Consider the following 19,424-nt stretch of genomic DNA (forward strand, 5'->3'; position numbering starts at 1 on the left):
ACACATTACACTTTATTGAGAAATTCCAGTCTGGTCATAGTACAGAAATGGCACTAATGTGTGTTGTAAATGACATTCTGATATCCTCTGATGAAGGAAACTCCACCATAATAATGTTGCTAGACTTAAGCGTAGCGTTTGACACCATTGACCATTCTGTTTTACTACAGGGACAGTAAAATGACATTGGGCTCACAGGAAATGTTCTTGCCTGATTTAGTTCTTATTTATTAAATCAATTCCAGTACATAAAGAAATGTGCTGACAGAACTCCATCAATAAATACTGAACTGAGATATGGTGTCCCACAAGGCTCAGTACTAGGACCTTTATTGTTTTCACTTTACATGCTTCCACTGGGACCTATCATTAGAAAACATAATGTTAATTTTCAATCATGCGCAGATGACACCATGTTATACCTTTCTTTTAGACCAAATGAAATTTCTTTGATGTTGTCTTTAATTACTTGTGTTAGTGAATTTAAAAAGTGGATGGATGAGAACTGATTTGTCTTTAAACATTGATAAAACAGAGATGTTAACTATTGGAGGGATGATGCTGATCTCAACAATATTTTGTCATCATTTAACTCAGTTGGAATTACCATTGGTTTTACTGAATCAGCCTACAGTCTAGACTTTATCATTGACTCTAACATTACATTTAAAGCAAACATTACAAAATTATGAAAATTATGTTTTTTCTATCTTATAAATGTTGGAAAATAAAGGCGTTTTCTAAGTAAGTGGGATACTGAGAAATTAAGTCATGCGTTTATTTCTAGTAGGATTGACTACTGCAATGCGGTGTTCACCGGATGTTCGAACTGTTCTTAATGTAGCTTCTAGTTAATCCAAAATGCTGCTGCAATAATTATTACAAGAACAAGACAATTTAAAACACGTAACTCCGGTTCTTAACACTAGAATTATCAAAACCCGAGAAAAATCTCGTAATCCCAGCCCACCTTAAATCTCTTCACACCTCTCTTTCAGTGTCTTTTGTCTTGTAAATGTGTCACTCAAAATAAGCTGTAAGCAGCCTGTTATCCCATCCTCCCTCGCAGAAAGGACAGAAAGTTCTCCCAGCTTAAGCCTTGATTATCTGGGAGTGAGGTACATGGAGTTGTATAGGGTATATCATATATTGTTATTTGGAACACATGCATTTCATGTGTGTTCAGTGTCTACAACAATCTACGTAAACATATTGTTAAAACAGAAACATTTTCATGTTTTAGTAATAAATGACAAAATGTAGACATGAACTGTATAACGTGTGAAGGCTGAAGTCCAAATATCAAATAAACACTTTCACAAAAGGTACAAGTATACTACGACAGCTTCCGTGGTGCAGTGGTAAGAACTACTGACTTGTAATCAAGAGGTCGCCGGTTTCATACTGGTTGCCTCGCAAATATACCGTTTTTGAGTAGTGAGATGCTCTTATTCTTACTATTATACAATAAAAACATATATTTGATTTGTGTCTCTAACAGCTGGTGTAAATTTGTAGTACTTGTAAAAGTTAGCAGTTTTTTTTCACTTCTATTCTTTCAGTCATGATTACAATTACTCCCCCCAAATCTGATGCTGTTAGTTTTTATTTGAAACTTGGAATAACTGTAACTGTGTCTCAAAATACCACTCACATCTACAGTTACTCCCAGCTTCAAATAAAAACTAACAGCATCAGATCCCTAGGGGGTTGGTAGTATGTATCGTGATTGTGACTGAGAGAATAAAAGTGAAAAAAAATGCTAAACGTAAAGGAACCAAGAAAGACAAATTATACTTGGCGTCTGATTCACTAAAACGTCTGATAAAATTCAGAAAAAAAAAAAAGCCAGGGGTTCATTAACGTCACAAAGAATTTAACACAGCAAAATCACTATGCAAGACTTTGCATTTTTTGCATATAGAAAATTTCATAACTAACATGATAATGCCATGCATCGCTAACCTGGTGATAGTGTGACCGGCGGCAAAGGATATTATTAGGATTAACATCACAACAGTAGCCACTCAAAACTGCGAAAAACTAATATTAAAATTCAAAACCAGAAATTTAAAATGAACATGTTAAATTGTTTGAACGTTAATCAGGACATAAAAGAACCAGAACATGTAAATCGGTCAGAAAACTTGTTTAAAGTTTCTTATAGTACTTTCTGCCTTTCTATGTACCATGCAAAGAAAATAAAGCGAAAGTCAACTTCACATATCTAAGAAACAAAAATATACACATCTGCACCTTAATAAATAATCAATAACAGTGGGACACATCAATCTCTGTGATCAAGTACAGTCATGACAAATCAATGTTGCTACTCCTTTACACTTTCACTTGCCTGTTTTCTTCTGGGATATGTAAAGCCATCATCTGCAAGGGCTCAAGACACTGCACAACCCAGCCATGACGCTCGCTCACTCGTGCTGCCTCCACCTTTAGGAAGACATTTGGCATCCTGCTCCATAGCACTGGAGTGATGGTCTGAACATCAAGACGTGGTGGACACTGTGGAACTGGGTTTCGGTGTTCACTCTTAAAAATGGCAGCTGACAGAGGCATGACATTCTGAAATTGATAATATTAGTCTACTGTAACATCTGGAAGAACCATCTAAGGATCTCAGCATTTTAGAATATTTAAAAGTGTGAAATCATACCTTTAACTTTCCAAGTTCAAACTGAAAAAGGTTTGGGCTGGTGGGCTGAACAAAAACTGCGGGGAACAGTTTGGTATTTGGTTCAACCTGACAAAAAAAAAAATAATTAAATGCATACATACATAAAAACAAATGTATCTACATGTAGATTATCAGAACTTGAGGAGGGTAGTTAGGGAGCTGCATACAAGCATGATGATGATATATATTGCGGATGTTTAAAATAACCTTCAATTAGGTCTTCATCCATTTTTAGTACAACTATTCTCTTTTCTAAACTAACAAAGTTATTTGGACTTGAGTGATCTGTCAATTACATTATAGTTCAAAAGCTTTTCCTCTTTCAATCACAGTGGTGCTGGGCAGGTAAAACATCACCGATTTACAAAGGCATTGACTTGATCAGCCATTAACTCTAAATTATAGATATAGATAGCATCTACTTTCAGTGCTTCTCTGTGGGGTTATGGGGGGCAGATTTTTTTTCTTGATTGACGTGTTACTGAATCTAATTTGTGTCTGAATTTTCAGTGTGATATGAGTGAAGTACACCAGTTCACCCACCAGGAGATAATTGTCAAAACTGCAGAGGTATACAGCCTTTTTCTAAACTCACTTATTTTATTTTAGTATTGTGAAGTTCCAGAAAGCAGAATCACAAAGCGCAAGGCAGGAAGGAACCCTAAACCTCCACACAGAAAATCAGCTTTGAGTTCCCAGTTAATCTAATCAAAGCATCATCAGAAACTGGGTAGAAAGCATAGTATGCATGACCAAAAGAAGAACTTAAAAACAGACAGAAGTCAAGATGACAGGCTGAAACACAACACACAGCATCATTTTACTGCATTATGATCAAGAAGAAAATTATACAGTTTGGCCAAGATACCTACAATACACAATAATACAAACTAGCCAACCCGCGGCGTACCATACGCCACATAATCAGGCCGGTTTTTTAATAATTTTTAAGCACAGGGAGAAAATTAACATTTGAAAAATCGGTAATGTAATAAATCAGCAAGAAAAGCAACATTGTAACAATGCACAGAACAAACCAACACACAATCGTCCATGACTGAAAACTGGCGGACCATCATCGCGCCTTCTCCTGCCAGACGGAGGGATGGGGGTGCACAGCGCTCAGTCGCGGAGTGGGGACCGGGAGGAGAGGAGAAGGACGTCAATTCAGCTCCCTCCGTCATGCTAGTCTGCTGATTTCTCGTTCAGCATGCACTGCCCGCTCATGTGCCCACCTCCAACTTTTCACTTGAGTCGTTGTCGTCTTTACACAGTCCAGATGAACCTGTGACTCACGTAGACGTTTCATTGCTCTGTGCGGTTTTGGCTGCTTTTCTATATATAATCCACCAAGACACCCGACCACGGTAGTAGGGAGGTGGGAGGGGGGTGTGTACAAAGGGTAGGAACGTAACCAGAGGGAGCGCATGAGTCGCACTTAGTGGGAATTCCACGGTTTGCAGCCGAATGGGGTTCAACGGCTTACCCACGCCTCTCTGCGCCGGGTAGACACACGCTCAATCTCATGCATAATTATTTATTGAATGCTAAACACTTCTGGAAAGACACGGTTGTCTAAAACGGGTTGGTGTGAGAATACAACAGTAAGCGAATGAAAAGATGGAACTCTGGAGAGAGCAAAATACAACACAATAGTGAACCCGCGGCATAACAAACGCTGCATAATTACTTATTGATGGTTGAATACTTCTGGAAAGACACAGTTATCTAAAAAGGGAGGGTTTGAGGATACAACAGAAAGTGAATGAAAAGATGGAACTCTGGAGAGAGCAACATATAATTGTCCGTGAGTGAAGAAGGCATGTTTGTCGCGGATGCGAATTGCTGTATGTAGCGTGTAAAACAGTTTGCTATGGTGCACGAGGTTGTGCGTCATAACCGAAAATTCATTTTTTAAATACTGCTTACTTCATTGTGTTTTAACCTCAGTTGTAAAGGATTGTTTTAAGGATCCCATGGGATACCCTCAAAACCGTTTTACACGCTGCATATGGCGACTCACCTCTGCGAGAAACATTACTCTATGAACAGTCAAGGTGGCTCGGAGGTACATGAGGCCTCAACGACAGACGAATATATATATATATATATTTTTTTTATTATTAATTTTATTACAATCCATACATAGCAATCAAGTTTTTACAAAAAAAAAATTATGTTAAGAACAGATCGATCCCCACCCTGAGAGAGAGAGCAAGCCAAACGTGTAAAATTTAAGGCTTGTAAAATACCTAAATTAATAAATTCTCTGTGCTTTATAAACTTATTTTAAAATATTACTGATTAGATCCTGCCATGTTTTGAAAAAGTCTGTACAGATCCTCTAACTGAGTATTTGATTTTTCCAATTTTAAATAATATAACACATCAGTTTCCCACTGACTTAAAGAGGAGAGTTTGGGTTCTTCCAGTTTATCAGAATAAGTCTGCGTGCCAACAGTGTAGTGAATGCAATCACAATTTGTTTGTCTTTCTCCACTTTAAGCCCTCTGGAAGAACCCCAAACACAGCTGTTAATGGGTTAGGAGGGATTGTGAGTCCAAGGCTGTCTGAGAGGTAATTAAAATTTTTGTCCAGAATAATGTTAATTTGGTGCAGGCCCAGAACATGTGACCCAGTGAGGCTGGGGCTTGGTTGCAACGTTGCAGGTTGGATCATGCCCTGGAAACATTTTGAGAGTTTTAGTCGAGACAGATGTGCTCGATATATAATTTTGAGTTGTATAATTGTATGCTTTGCATATGGAGCTTGAGTGAATTCTCTGCATTGCTACTTTCCACTCCTTTTCTGATATATTAATTGAGAGATCATTTTCCCAGTGTCCTCTTGGATCTTTGAAAGGAAGGGATTGTAAAATGATTTTATATATTGTAGAGATGGAGTCTAACTCCTTGAAATTGAGCAATATTTTTCCAGCGTGGATGAGGGTGCAAGATGAGGAAAATCTGGAAGGTTCTGTTTAACAAAGTTCCTGATTTGAAGATAGTGAAAGAAATTTGTAGCTGGAATGTTAAATTTGGAATGTAATTGTTCATAGGATGCAAAGGCGTTGTCTATATAAAGATCTCTAAGCAAGTTAATTCCAAATTTTTCCAGATATTAAAACTGCATATGTTTGTGAAGGTTGAAAGAGGTGGTTCTCTTGCAGGGTGCCACAGAAGAAGCTTCTCCGTCTTAAAATGCTTTCTACATTGGTTCCAGATTCTAAGTGAGTGGAGCACAATTGGGTTATTAGTGTATTGCCGATAGCGTGTGTTTATTGGAGCACAGAGCAAGGAATACAAAGAAGTACTGCAGGATTTTACTTCTATTGCGGTCCATGCCTGTGTATGTTCTTCTATTTGTGTCCAGGTTCTTATCGCTGTATATTTGCGCCCAGTAATAAAACTGGAAGTTAGGTAGAGCCATGCCGCCTTCTGCCTTTTGTCTTTGTAGGGTCGCTCTTTTGATGCGTGGATGTTTTGAATTCCAAATAAATGAGGTTATTGTTGAATCTAATTGCTTAAAGAATGATTTATTAATGTATATTGGTATGTTTTGAAATAAAAAGGAGCTTAGGAAGAATATTCATCTTAACAGTGTTAATTCTTCCAGCTAGTGTGAGATGAAGGGTTGACCATCTATGCAAGTCTTGTTTAATTTTTTCCATGCAGACACGAAATTTTGTTGATAAAGAGCTTTATGTTTACTTGTGATGTTTACCCGAGGTATTTAAACTGTTCTGCAATGATAAAAGGTAGGGTGTCTAATCTAATATTATATGCTTGAGAATTCACTGGAAAGAGTACACTTTTATTCAGATTAATTCTGAGACCAGAGAGCTTTTGAAATTCTGTGAGTGCTGCTAAGACTGCAGGCACAGAATTTTCTGGGTCGATATATACAGTACCATGTCATCTGCATATAATGAGATTTTCTGTTCCAGTCCTCCTCTGCTAATCCCCTTTATCTGATCAGTATTTCGACAATGTATTGCCAGTGGTTCAATGGCAATTGCAAACAGCAGTGGTGACAAGGGCATCCTTGTCTTGTGCCACGTTCTAGTTTAAAGTAGTCTGAGCAAATGTTATTGATGCAAACTGAAGCTTCTGGGTTAGTATACAGTAATTTAATCCATGCACAAATGTTCGGGCCAAACCCAAACTTCTCCAAAATAGTAAAAAGGTATTTCCATTCAATCATGTCGAATGCTTTTCTGCATCCAATGATAATAATATTTCTGGGGTGTTTGATTTAGTTGGTGAGTATATTACATTAAACAGGTCGAAGATTTGAAGATAAGTGTCGGCCCCTAATAAATCCAGTTTGGTCTTGTGATATTACGAGGGAGCACTTTCTCCATCCTTCTAGCTATGATTTTAGAGAGTATTTTAACGTCGTTATTCAGAAGTGAAATTGGTCTGTATGATGCACATTGTAATAAGTCCTTATTTTGTTTTGGAAAGACAGTGATTAGTGCTTGGCGAAAGGTTTGTGGAAGAGATTGGTTATCTCTGGCTTCTGTAAATGTTGCTAATAGGAGGGAGCTAGCTGAGCAGAGAATTTCTTGTAAAACTCTGCAGGGTAGCCGTCAGGGCCTGCTGCTTTTCCACCTTGGAGTGACTTTATAGCATCTAGTAATTCTGATAATGACAGAGGTTTATCAAGTTCCTCCACACTAAAAGCGTCAATTTGTGGTATCTGTAATGTATCCAGAAATGCATTAGATTGTATATTGTCTTCTTTAAACTCAGTAGTATATAGGGATTTATAGTAGTCTCTAAAAGTGTACATTATATTTTTGTGTTCGATGATTTTATCTCCGTTAGTGTTAGTGATTACGAGATTGCGTTGCACATCTTGCTTGTGAATTTGTTGCGCTAAAAGCTTATTAGCTTTCTCTCCATGTTCATAATAATGATGTCTGGATTTGTAAATTAGTTGTTCAGTTTCTTTAGTTGTCAAGAGGTTTAATTCTGAATGTAGAGCCTGCCTCCTCTATGTAGAGTCTCGCTTGGTAGTCTGGCATGTTCTTCATCTATTTTAGTAATTTCGCTTTTTATCTCTGCTACTTTCTTGCTTGGATTTATTTCTGTGGGAAAGATATGAGATAATCTGTCCTCTTAAGAAGGCCTTAAGAGTTTCCCAGAGTATTCCTGCAGAGATCTCAGGGGATGTATTTGTCTCTAGAAAGAATTTGATTTGTTTGGATATAAATTCAGTACAATTCTCGTCAGCTAATAGAAGCGGTTGAGGCCATCTGCAGGGTGAGTGTATGGGGCTTAGTAATTTCAGCTCCAAGATCATAGAGCATGGTCTGAAATAACAATAGCATCGTATTTACAAGATTTAATCTTAGGCAAGAAGTTATTATCTATAAAGAAGTAATCAATCCTTGAGTAGCAATGATGTACTGGTGAGTAGAAAGAATATGTTCTTGAATTTGGGTTTAAAACCTCCAGGGATCTGATAAGTTGTGATCAGTTATAAACTTTGTAATTATCTTTGCGGTGTTAGTTGCGTTCCCCTGTGGAGGAAGTCTTATCTAAAAGTGGATTTAGAACACAATTAAAGTCCCCAGCCATTATAAGTTTATGAGTGTTCAGATTGGGAATGGATGCAAATAAATTTTGTATAAATTCCTTATCATCAACATTAGGTGCATAAACATTTATCAAAATCATTTTACAGTTAGATAAGTCTCCCATGACCATCACATATCTCCCTTCAGGATCCAATACTACATCTGATGCTACAAATGGTACTGTTCTATGTATGAGAATTCCCACCCTCTAGTTTTCTTTGTAAAACTAGAATGGAACATTTGGCCAGTCCAGTCTTTTGCAGCGGAACTGATCCTTGCTTAGTAAGTGGGTTTCCTGTAAAAATACTATTTTAGCATTTAGACCTGTTAGGTGAGAAAGTGCTTTCTTTCTCTTTAATTCGTGATTCAGGCCTTTAACATTCCAGCTTACAAGTTAACTGTCCCATCATGGAGACACTGATTCTGAGTTTTTGATGTCATTTTATAGTCTTAACTGGAAGTGAAATAGTTTAGGTCTTAATTTCCTATTCCCCAAGAGTTGTTGCCATGCAGCTTATTATTACGTTGATAGTTATAATTATAAAGATTGAGACGATAGATTAGGTATAGATCAAGCCTGCTCTCTTTCTCTCCCCCCCTTAACCCCCCACCCTCCTTTTTGCCTCCCCAAGTGAGGCTAAAACCCACTTCACGCAGTCCCAGTCCTCTGACATACCCAGAGACAGAGCACGTCCAAAGCACAACAAGCCCCATGCAGTGGCGCTTTAGGTTAAAAGATAGAGATATCTGTTACCAATGTAGTCTTTAAAAGATAAAAAAAAAAAAAAAAGAATTTTGCACTTAAAATATATATATAGTCTTCAGCAATTTTAGTGCATTAAGATGATACCCCCAGATAATAAACCCAGGTGATGGTGTTAAAGATGTGTCCAAAATAAGCATAACAAGTCTTAATGCAGTAATAGCAATAACAGTAAACCAAGGGTATGATATTGAACAGTCTCGTTTAGGGTAGAGATGAGATAATTAGCAAAGAAAAAAAAAAAAAAAGAAAGAAAAAGTAATTAGGCACAATAAAACATAAACAGATAGCACCCTAGTAATACTAAGTAATAATAAGAATATATGAGAATATATGCTGATAGAAAACCCGTATTTTAAAATGGCGCTTAGTGAATCCTTGCCCTTTCCGGCGTGTTTTCCATGGGTGTCTTGCCTTAGTGAATTATATATATAGATAATTGAGTCGGCACGACAATATGCTTATAACAGCCATTAAATGGATTTAAATCAGGCTTGACAGATATAATTAGTGCTTGGACAGGATCAAAGTATGGTGACCTCAAGACGATAACACACCAGGAATGTCTTGACAACGTGTTCATCAATAGCATAACCAGCTTAGTCAGCTTGTTTGAAACTGAACTGAGGGCTGCCTAAGCCTGCCTTTTTGGAGCACAGGTTGAATTATGCTAGTGAAAGTGTTTTCAGAAAGACTGTCAGTCCTGTCAAGAAAGCTCTGAGATGTGGACAGGAATAACATTCTGGAAGGTTCATAATACTTTAAGTAGTTGCAGTTCCAAAATTTCTATTTTCTGAGACTTTTAAAAACATGTCAGTCTCAATGAAGAGCCTCCAATCAGGGGTCAATAACTCACAATGATGACATTCCATTAATGGCACTAATGTGAAATCTGCACTAATGACTAGGCAAAAATTCTCATTTCTCCCTCAAGTTTGATAACTTCATGTTGCAAATATGGCATCCAAACTATGCAAATACTAGTGTAATCGAAATAGCATTCTTGAGAAGCACACCATGAATGTGAAATATGAAAAACATTTATGTTTTAACGATGTGTTTACACAGATTATTGTAAAAACGGAACACACATGAAATACATGTGTTCCAAATAACAATCTATTATTTCCACTCTAAAACTCCAGCACTTCATTCCCAGATAATCAAGGCATGAGCTGGGAGAACTTTGTGTCCGTTCTGCGGCGGTGGGGAGATAGAATAGTAGGGAGCTTGCTGTTTGTCTTAATCGGTACATTTACAAGACAAAAGACACTGACGGAGAGGTGTGAAGGGATTTAAGGTGGGAAAGATTTACGAGTTTTTTCGTAGGCTTTGGTAATCTTAGTGTTAACCACGCCCGGGGCCGAAAATAAAAGACAAAAAATAGATGACCAAGTAGAATATCGTAAAGAATTCAAAAACACTGGCGCAAAACACATGCAGAGCAGCTTAGAAATAATGAAAGTACTAAAATTCGAAAGTTTTAAAAAATGATAGTAAAGATTGCATTAGCGCAAACAAATGGAAATTATTACTGTGTGAAATAATGGGACAGCGAAAAGAGATTGAATATATTGTTTGGATTTAAGCTTTAAGTCGGAGACTTGTAGATCATCTAATTCGTGTTGCCATCAGAGAAAAGTTGTGTTTCTTCCCAATAAAGAGACACCCGGGAGAATAAAAGGATTTGTTGTTTGGTGAAAGTGAAATCCACATATGCGAGCGGCAGAGTTGTGAAGTGGCTGGCGTGTAGCGCAGGTCAGGGGGGTTGGCCAGTGAAGTGAGCAGGGGGCAAAGCCCTCTAGCAGTGTTATAAATTACTCAGTGGCCATCACTGAGTTTGCTAGAAAATACTGTAGAAAAGTGCAGAAAGCAGAACAGTCTGAGTGATAAGTGTGTGGCAGCAGACTGGGTGAAGTTAGATGTTTGAGTGACAGCAGCCCACCAGCAAGGAAAGAAGAGAATCCTTTCAGTAAAGTTCCAGAAATACAAATAAACAGAATAAATCAGAACTTCATGCATGCATTAATGCTTGGCATGTGTTAATGCTTGTATGTATGGTGCACTGCCTCAGTAACTGTAATGTTGAATGCTATATTTGGGATGGAAACAAGGTAAGCCAAACACTTCTAGCTCACAGTTCAGATCTATTTTGGAGATGTTTCATGTGACTCATAAAAATGGGAGAGGGAAATGTCCATTTCCTTAGGCTTTAACATTTTATGTTGCTGTATATTGTTCATTTGATGTGTATTTCATAGTACTAGAGTAAAATTTCAGTGTCCCCAATTTGAATACTGGCTTGCATAAAGTGGACTATTTATTCATCATGCAATGCTTTTTGTAGCAGTGTGTAACAATCACAATCAGGGTATTCTTTTCATATATTGAACTGGCTCATGCCTGAGTTGAGAAACTAGTCACCAAAAATGCAAACTCCATTATTGTGGGTCCATTGTAGAACTGCATGAATTTAGTAAATCTGATCTTCAGAATGTTGTCCATGTATGGAACACTTTGCACCATTTGGCATTGCTGTAGTATGGGTATATGCTGAATGCAATGATACATAGATGAATTACCTGGTAGGATGTGCCCAGATCCTTTCCATTTGCAGTGAAGGACACATAGCCAGTGGCCAAGTCAATATGACACCCAATTTCAATGTCCACATTGTTGCGACTTGATCCCTGGAGGCTGCTGATATCTCCACCCCATACCATGTAGCAATTGCTACGCTTGACACTGAAACAAAAAAGAATATACACTATGACTTTAACCCGAGAAGTAGGCAAGCAGTAGTCAAGCAGCATTCAAGAGAAAGCAGAAAAATAATGGACTGCATTTGAAAGCCTGATATTGCTGTTAAAGCTAAAGAGTGGGCAGAAAAAGTACGTTATTAGTGAAGTTTTGCCTTCCAAAGGTCTCACTATCACAATAATTTTCAATACCTAAATGATTTCAGATTTAGGATGTAAAGATATGTTACAGAAAGTGCAATGATATATGTTTCTGATAAAAAGTACTAACTTTAAAGTTGTTATAAAATCAAAATTATATTTTAGTGGACACTAGTAGTAACCTATAAAGAAAAGCTAAATGTATAGCTTTGTGCTGTCCACAAGTACTTGCCTGTCAGATCCTGCATTCCTAGAACAGCACTGCCTAACTAATTTGTTCATAGTTAGCTTCCATACATAATGTGCACAAACATACAGAATACAAAAAAAAGAAAAATCACACAAAAAAAACAACCATTTTGCTCCAGTATGCTCACCAAGCATTAGCTACTAGGTGGTGAAGGGATGAGAGAGATAATTAGCCATTTCAGGACAGTGGATGATAAGAGTTCCAGAATGACCAGTGAATATAGCCTGGAAACACACTACTCTGTACGAAGGATGCCCAGGATCTTTTATGATCACACAGAGTCAGAACCTCAGTTGGACATCTCATTGGAAGGACAGCACCATTTTTATAGTGCAGTGTCACCATCATTGAACTGGGGAATTGGAATCCACACAAAGACTACAGAATAACTGCCTCCTTCTGGCCACATCAACACCTCTTCCAGCAGCAACCCAAGATTTTCATAGATGGTCTCCCATCCAAGTACTGTCTGGGCTCGAACATGTGAATGACCTTTTCTGAAGTTCACATGGCATGGGTACTGGCAAATGATGCAGCTATTTAGAATCCTGGAAGAGGTATGTGAACAGTAGAAAAAAAAGAAATTATAAAAACACACAAAGTGTTACACCAAATAACTCACAACTGGGAATGTCCCTTAAAACTAAGGAGAATTACAGGACCCAATACACTCTTCAGTTTCTGGTTACTGCAGATTCCTACAAAGGATTTTTAAAATTATCAGTTCACCTCTCAGTGGATGAGCATTGAGATCTTGGCCGAGCCTAAGAGGACTAAAGTGCTTAGTGATCCTGTGAGACTGACAGATGGACGACATAGAAAATAAAGAAACAACATTCTCAAACCTGCTTAATCCAGTTTAGAGTCATAACAGCTGGAGTCTTTCCCTGTCACATCAGGCAACAAGGCTGAAACAGAATGAAGTGCCATTGCTAACATACTGAAGCACACAACTACATGAACACTGGGCCCATTCAGAAGTCCCAGTTAACCTAATCTGGGCATCTTTGAGACACAGGAGGAAAACTGGTAGACTGCGACAAGTTCAGTGCTGACATGGGCAGAAACTAAAAACTCCACACAGACACACTGGCACCAAGAAATGACAAAGGCAAGAATGTGACCAGTAGATAAATGTAAGGGTCACAATGAAGTCAGAAAGATACTGGAAAGTCAAAGTCATATGAAGCTAAAAATCAAATAGAAGAAACAAAAAAGGATTAGACATGGATGACTCAGACTGCAGACATCTGAACTGCAGCTGAGTCTCTTTAAATGTGAAGTCAAGACCAAAGTATCTCCATTAGACATCTAAATAAGTGTGCAGGTCAAAAGGAAGTCAAAAGGCATGGTGATAAGGTGTGTCTGAGGTTTGAGACAACTAAAAAACTCTGGAGCCTCCGAATTATTACAATATTTAGACAGATAGCCAGGAAATTTTCAGAAAACTATCAAAATCCATCTTCTGCCCATATAAAAAATCTGCTATGTAGCATTTTGATTTCTGGACACTTTAGTTGACTATTGTGAATACAATTGTGTACAATTTCAAAGAAAAGTAGGATTATGCAAATGCTCTTTGGTTCTTCGGAAATGTAAAGACAGACCGGAACTGTAAGTTACTTGTGGTTAGCAAAACAGCTTTGAGTAAAAATCAACAGTCAGAAGAAAAGACAGAAATTGATGGTTTCCCTGACTCGACACCACGTAGCAGAACTTTTATCCTTCAATTAAAAATGATATTTTGTTTGTGTCATGTGGGTCCCGTTTGCTTACATTTGAGAATAGATTTTATGATTCTTAGGGGTGCTTGTGAGTTGATCAAAACCCCAGAAAAGCCCAGGTAAAGGGAAAAAAGTGTTACATTCATAGAAAATAAACTTAAACGGATAAGAGAATCAGAAGGAGTACCAAAATATGTGACAATAAACAAAAAAAACTAAATACTATGCCTGGGGCTTACAGGCACACACATGTTTCTGACTGACCTATGGGGTAAATCACCAATAAAAATCCTCTTTTTCAACTCACCCACCTTTTTCTCAGATATCACTGGCCTCTCCTTCTTCACACTAGGTGTGCCCTTGCAACCTCTCCACTCCACTTCAGACTCTGAACTATTTCATTCTGGACACTTGAAAGAACTTTTAGACCTTTTCCTGGAGCTAAATCCAGGATGGTATTCTGAATCACTTTCAGTGTCAGAAATACTTCTTAGAACATCTGGCCATGTATGTGAAGAACCCCCACACACACCCTGAGGCCCGGGTTCTGAAAACTTATCTGCAATATGAGGGACAGAAATATCTTCACCAACTCCACCAGGTCACATTAAAACTGGAGTCTAGTCTGGGAGAGTGTCAGCTGCTATGACAGTGCTGAACATGCCAACATTTATACTTGAATTAAGTGACTTCACCTGATCTGCATGTCGAGGTAAGACCAACAGAAAATGAGAGAAAATTACTTTGGCTTGCTTATAACTTTATAACTTTTATGGACAGAATTTGAGTGTTGAGGGGGTTCGCTTTGGTGGGCTCAGGATTGGGTCACTGCTTTCTGCAGATGATGTTGTCCTGTTTCCTTTATCAGGCCGTGATCTTCAGCTCTCTCTGAATCGGTTCGCAGCTGAGTGTGAAGCGGCTGGGATGGGAATCAGCACCTCCAAATCTGAGACCATGGTCCTCAGCCGGAAAAGGGTGGAGTGCCCTCTCAAGATTGGAGGCGAGATCCTGCCCCAAGTGGAGGAGTTCAAGTATCTCGGGGTCTTGTTCACGAGTGAGGGAAGCATGGAGCGTGAGATCGACAGGCGGATCAGTGCGGTGTCCACAGTGATGCGGGCTCTGCATCGGTCTGTCATGGTAAAAAAGGAGCTGAGCCATAAGGCAAAGCTCTCAATTTACCAGTTGATCTACGTTCCTACCCTCACCTATGGTCATGGGTAGTGACCAAAAGAACGAGATCGCGAATACAAGCGGCTGAAATGAGTTTCCTCCGCAGGGTGTCTGTGCTTTCCCTTAAAGATAGGGTGAGAAGCTCAGTCATTCGGGAGGGGCTCAGAGTAGAGCCGCCACTCCTCCGCATCGAGAGGAGTCAGATGAGGTGGCTCGGGCATCTGATCAGGATGCCTCCTGGACGCCTCCCTGGTGAGGTGTTCCGGGCACGTCCAACTGGGAGGAGGCCCCGGGGAAGACCCAGGACATCCTGGAGGGACTATGTCTCCCGGCTGGCCTGGGAATGCCTCGGGATTCTCCCGGAAGAGCTAGAAGAAGTGGCCAGGGAGAGGGAAGTCTGGGCCTCTCTGCTCAAGCTGAAGACCCCGTGACCCGACCTCGGATAAGCAGAAGAAGATGGATGAATGGATGGATGGATACTTTGGCTTGCTTATAACAGTGGTCTTTGGTACTTGATTTTAACATGGCAATAAAAGCTAATGCAGCCAGGAGACAAACATAAATATCGTAACCATTTTTTGAACCAAGTTTAATTTCTCACAATTGTAAATACATGCCAACAACTATACTCAGTAACAAGAAAAGAAGTACTAAAAGCATGGATCACCAAACCGCATACCTTTCATGAACTCTGCCTCTCTCATCTCCAAGGGTGACAGTGACAGTACGGTTCCTATTGAGGTCAAAGCAGTTGCTATAGAAATGGTAATCTGGGGTAACCCAGCCAACCCACACACATGAGGGATCTTGTCCAGCAAACACTCGCACTGAGTAGTAATACTGAAGAAAGAAAGAAAAAATCTAATAAAAGCAAATCAAACTACCTAGTGGCTTTTAGCACCTTACTTAAAGAGCACAAGTATTGCAATTTAATCTGTACTTACTCTTGAACTGTTAAAAGGTATGCCTTCAAAATTCTACTTATAATTATGCATGTGGAAGTTTCCCCAAATGTTTTACTTTCATATATATAAAATTCTTCAAACACACACAATGAGAGGTCTACTGTACAGTGCAGAAGGTGCTTAATAATTCAGTAAGCACATGCAAGTCCAGTTTCAAAGTACAAACAGCTAAAATGTCACCTCATTAACATAGCATCATGTAATCAATTGGCATGCAAGATCTGGGGCCCTAATTAACACTTTAGATATACAGAAAACTTGAAAATCAAAATTGTAAGGTGCCCCTGAAAATAACTTTTTAAATATACCCTGGGATTATAAATCAAAGCACATAGAAAACAGAAGAGAGCTCTTCACAGGATAAATGGTGTCAGCAGCTGTCTATAAGCTCTTCACATACTCTGTTGGACTAAATGCTTGAGCAGCAGCAGCTCATCTGTCAGGGAAGAAAAGCATGTTTGGAAAGAAGGTGAAGACTTTCAGAAAAAAAATATAAATAGGAGCCCCATGTGTTTTGCATGGTCTCGGTGATGCTAAAAAGATTTCAGTTTCTGTGATATTGACAGTGCTCATATAGCACAGCAACACTGATTTACCTGCTAAATCAGTGTTTCTTAGCTTCTGGCCCATGGACCAGTACCAGTCCACAGAATATTTTTGCCAGGCTACAAAAATCAGTGAATTACTCAAACATGTATTTTAGCCAACATAAACACTTTTCAGATAAAATTTCAAATTAAAAATTATGTTGTGTCTGGGCACACAAAACGTCAAAGGGGAATATTTCCCTCCAACTTCTCCTACCACTCCCCCATCCAGTGTTAGTAATTCCAAACTCCAAGCATACCCCCCACTTTCCAATTTAATGTTACAAAATCTGGCATTATGATATATAGTAAAGAAGTTTACTGTACTTTCAAACTCCGAAGTCTGTAAACTTTTTTTCAGTATTTTGGCAATCTACAAGTCAAAATGGTTGAAAGCCGTGGCTCTAAATAATGAGCCATTGCCTTAGGTGCTCTAAAATAAATAGAGTGGCAACAGTCATCTTTAGTAGGGTGGCACTGCATAAAATTAGTTAACAGCATGGTTAAATAGCAATTGTATAGATGCACACATCGCAGCTAACTGCCTACAGTATATCTCTTGAAAAGTACTTGTTCTGCGTAATGCTGCTCAGTGTAGAAAGTGGTGCAATTTTCATTTGCAGATTGTGTATCCGTACATAATGTGATTCATCTACTTAAGACATTCATATCCTAATTTATTACACTCTCTATAGCTAATTTATTGTATACTAGCTGTACTGCCATCTAAAATGTAGACCTCAGCTTTAACATTTGCAGTGCACCATCTATTGGAATCTATTTGAAATGCATGTAGTAATAAAATGCATTACATTTGTCACTCCAACAGATGGCATATCACCAACATTTGTAGTAGTCAAATACATTACTGAAAATGTTTCTTATGCATAATCTGTTGGACTGACAAATGCAGTGCATATGCCTCTGTTATATTCCATTTGGTATGGGATTTGTATAAGCAGTGTTAAGGTTTGTTATGTGCCATCTGTTGGAATGACAAATGCAATGCACTTCAATGCCACAAAAGTTTGTAATGCACAATTGGTTGGATTGAAAGAGACATTGCAACTGCATGGACACAGAGATACTGTACATAGACTCTTGTCCTTCTGATAATATGGATTCCATACTATCAGACTAAGATTTCAGTTTTCAGCCAATACTGGAGCAATTATGAGTCCCCCTGATAAAAACAAGGTATTTTGCACACTGTCAACATGTTTCAAAGAAAAAACTTGCTTTAATAAAGTCTAGTTAACATGTATGGCTCTGTTACTCACCGCAGTGATATGTCCGAATTCAATTCTTCGTGAAGAACTTTCTTCAACTTGTTTTTGAGATTTGAGTGGAAACCTTCAAAATATAATTTTTAAAACAACATTCAATAAAAAAGAGAACCACACAAGAAATTTAACACCCTAGGGGAAAGTATTCAATTGCTGGTTAGCGAACTTATTCTGATTTTTAAATGCAACCAGACTTGAGCTACATAAAGTGTTAGTTTGTTCCAGATTCTTTCTTTGTGTGAAGAAATGGTTCTTGGAGTCTGTCATCAATAAACTTACTCTTACTTTCCACTGGTGTCATCAAGTATGCCATTCACTATTTACCTAAAAAGGTCATCTATGAGACCTATGAAGATCCGGAATACTGTTGATCCTCAGGCAACTTTCATTGTTCAAGATTAAAGAGGCTCAGTTGCCTTAGCCTTATTACTGTAGGAAATGTTCTTTAGTCTTGGGATATACATGAAGACTCTCTTCTGCACATATTCCACTACTGATATGTTTCTTTATGGAGTGGTAACCAGATCTACACATGATAACTGCTTTCCTAAAGGACCTAAGAGTTTTCGGGGTAGTTAACATAGATAAATGTTTCCAGTCATAACTGGTACATCTTAGCTACATATTTGAATTACCTTAACTGGCTGCTCTGAGTCCAGAGAATCTGAGATTCAGCACTTATGCCCTCCAATATGGCTATATCTTGCACCCTATCACAGACAGTAATCATAGCAATCCTGCACAGATTTATTTTACAGACTTGTGGTCTCATGCTTTCAATCATTATCCAGAAGAATAGGTGGCCATAGATAAGGATGGCGGTGTATACAGTACTTCTTCCATTCCATTACTTTATTGTGAGTACTAAGAGATTTTAAATAATGTCTTTAATTTTTACATCAATACTATTTAAAACAGTTTGCAATGCCTAATGAAACTTTTAAGTGGCAAAAGATATTCACATGATGGCATGAAGTCCAGAACCATAACATTTTAACAGAATGTACACAGCACAGTGGGACAGCCAATTGCTATTTCATGGCATTTTGGAAGTAGATGGGAGCAGATTCATTCCTGGTGGCATGGATCGTGGACTATCTTACAAACAGACCTCAGTATGTGCGTCTCGTGAACTGCATGTCTGACATTGAGGTCAGCAGCACGGGTGCGCCACAGGGCACTGTGCTTTCTCCGGTCCTGTTCAGCCTATATACATCGGATTTCCAATACAACTTGGAGTCCTGCCACGTGCAAAAGTTCGCTGATGACACTGCTATCGTGGGCTGAATCAGGAGTCGGCAGGAGGAGGAGTATAGGAACCTAATGAAGGACTTTGTTAAATGGTGCGACTCAAACCACCTACACCTGAACACCAGCAAAACCAAAGAGCTGGTGGTGGATTTTAGGAGGCTCAGGCCCCTCCCGGACCCCGTGATCATCAGAGGTGACTGTGTGCAGAGGGTACAGACCTATAAATACCTGGGAGTGCAGCTGGATGACAAA

The 19,424-nt window shown here is 38.7% G+C and overlaps 1 protein-coding gene across 15 annotated transcripts in view; it reads right to left on the minus strand.

Annotated features, from left to right (window-relative positions):
• The window catches only part of ryr3 (ryanodine receptor 3), a 539,734-nt gene that overhangs the window by 281,750 nt on the left and 238,560 nt on the right, over positions 1–19,424 (minus strand). For all 15 annotated transcript variants that reach the window (XM_039741277.1, XM_039741278.1, XM_039741276.1 and 12 more), the window contains 5 exons: positions 17,916–17,988; positions 15,763–15,923; positions 11,622–11,784; positions 2,672–2,758; positions 2,354–2,580 (listed from right to left, as the gene is read on the minus strand). In XM_039741277.1, coding sequence (XP_039597211.1) covers positions 2,354–2,580; positions 2,672–2,758; positions 11,622–11,784; positions 15,763–15,923; positions 17,916–17,988 — 711 coding nt within the window. The remainder of the gene's footprint in view (positions 1–2,353; positions 2,581–2,671; positions 2,759–11,621; positions 11,785–15,762; positions 15,924–17,915; positions 17,989–19,424) is intronic.

The sequence above is a fragment of the Polypterus senegalus genome, chromosome 18, assembly GCF_016835505.1.
Source record: "Polypterus senegalus isolate Bchr_013 chromosome 18, ASM1683550v1, whole genome shotgun sequence".
NCBI lineage: Eukaryota > Metazoa > Chordata > Cladistia > Polypteriformes > Polypteridae > Polypterus > Polypterus senegalus.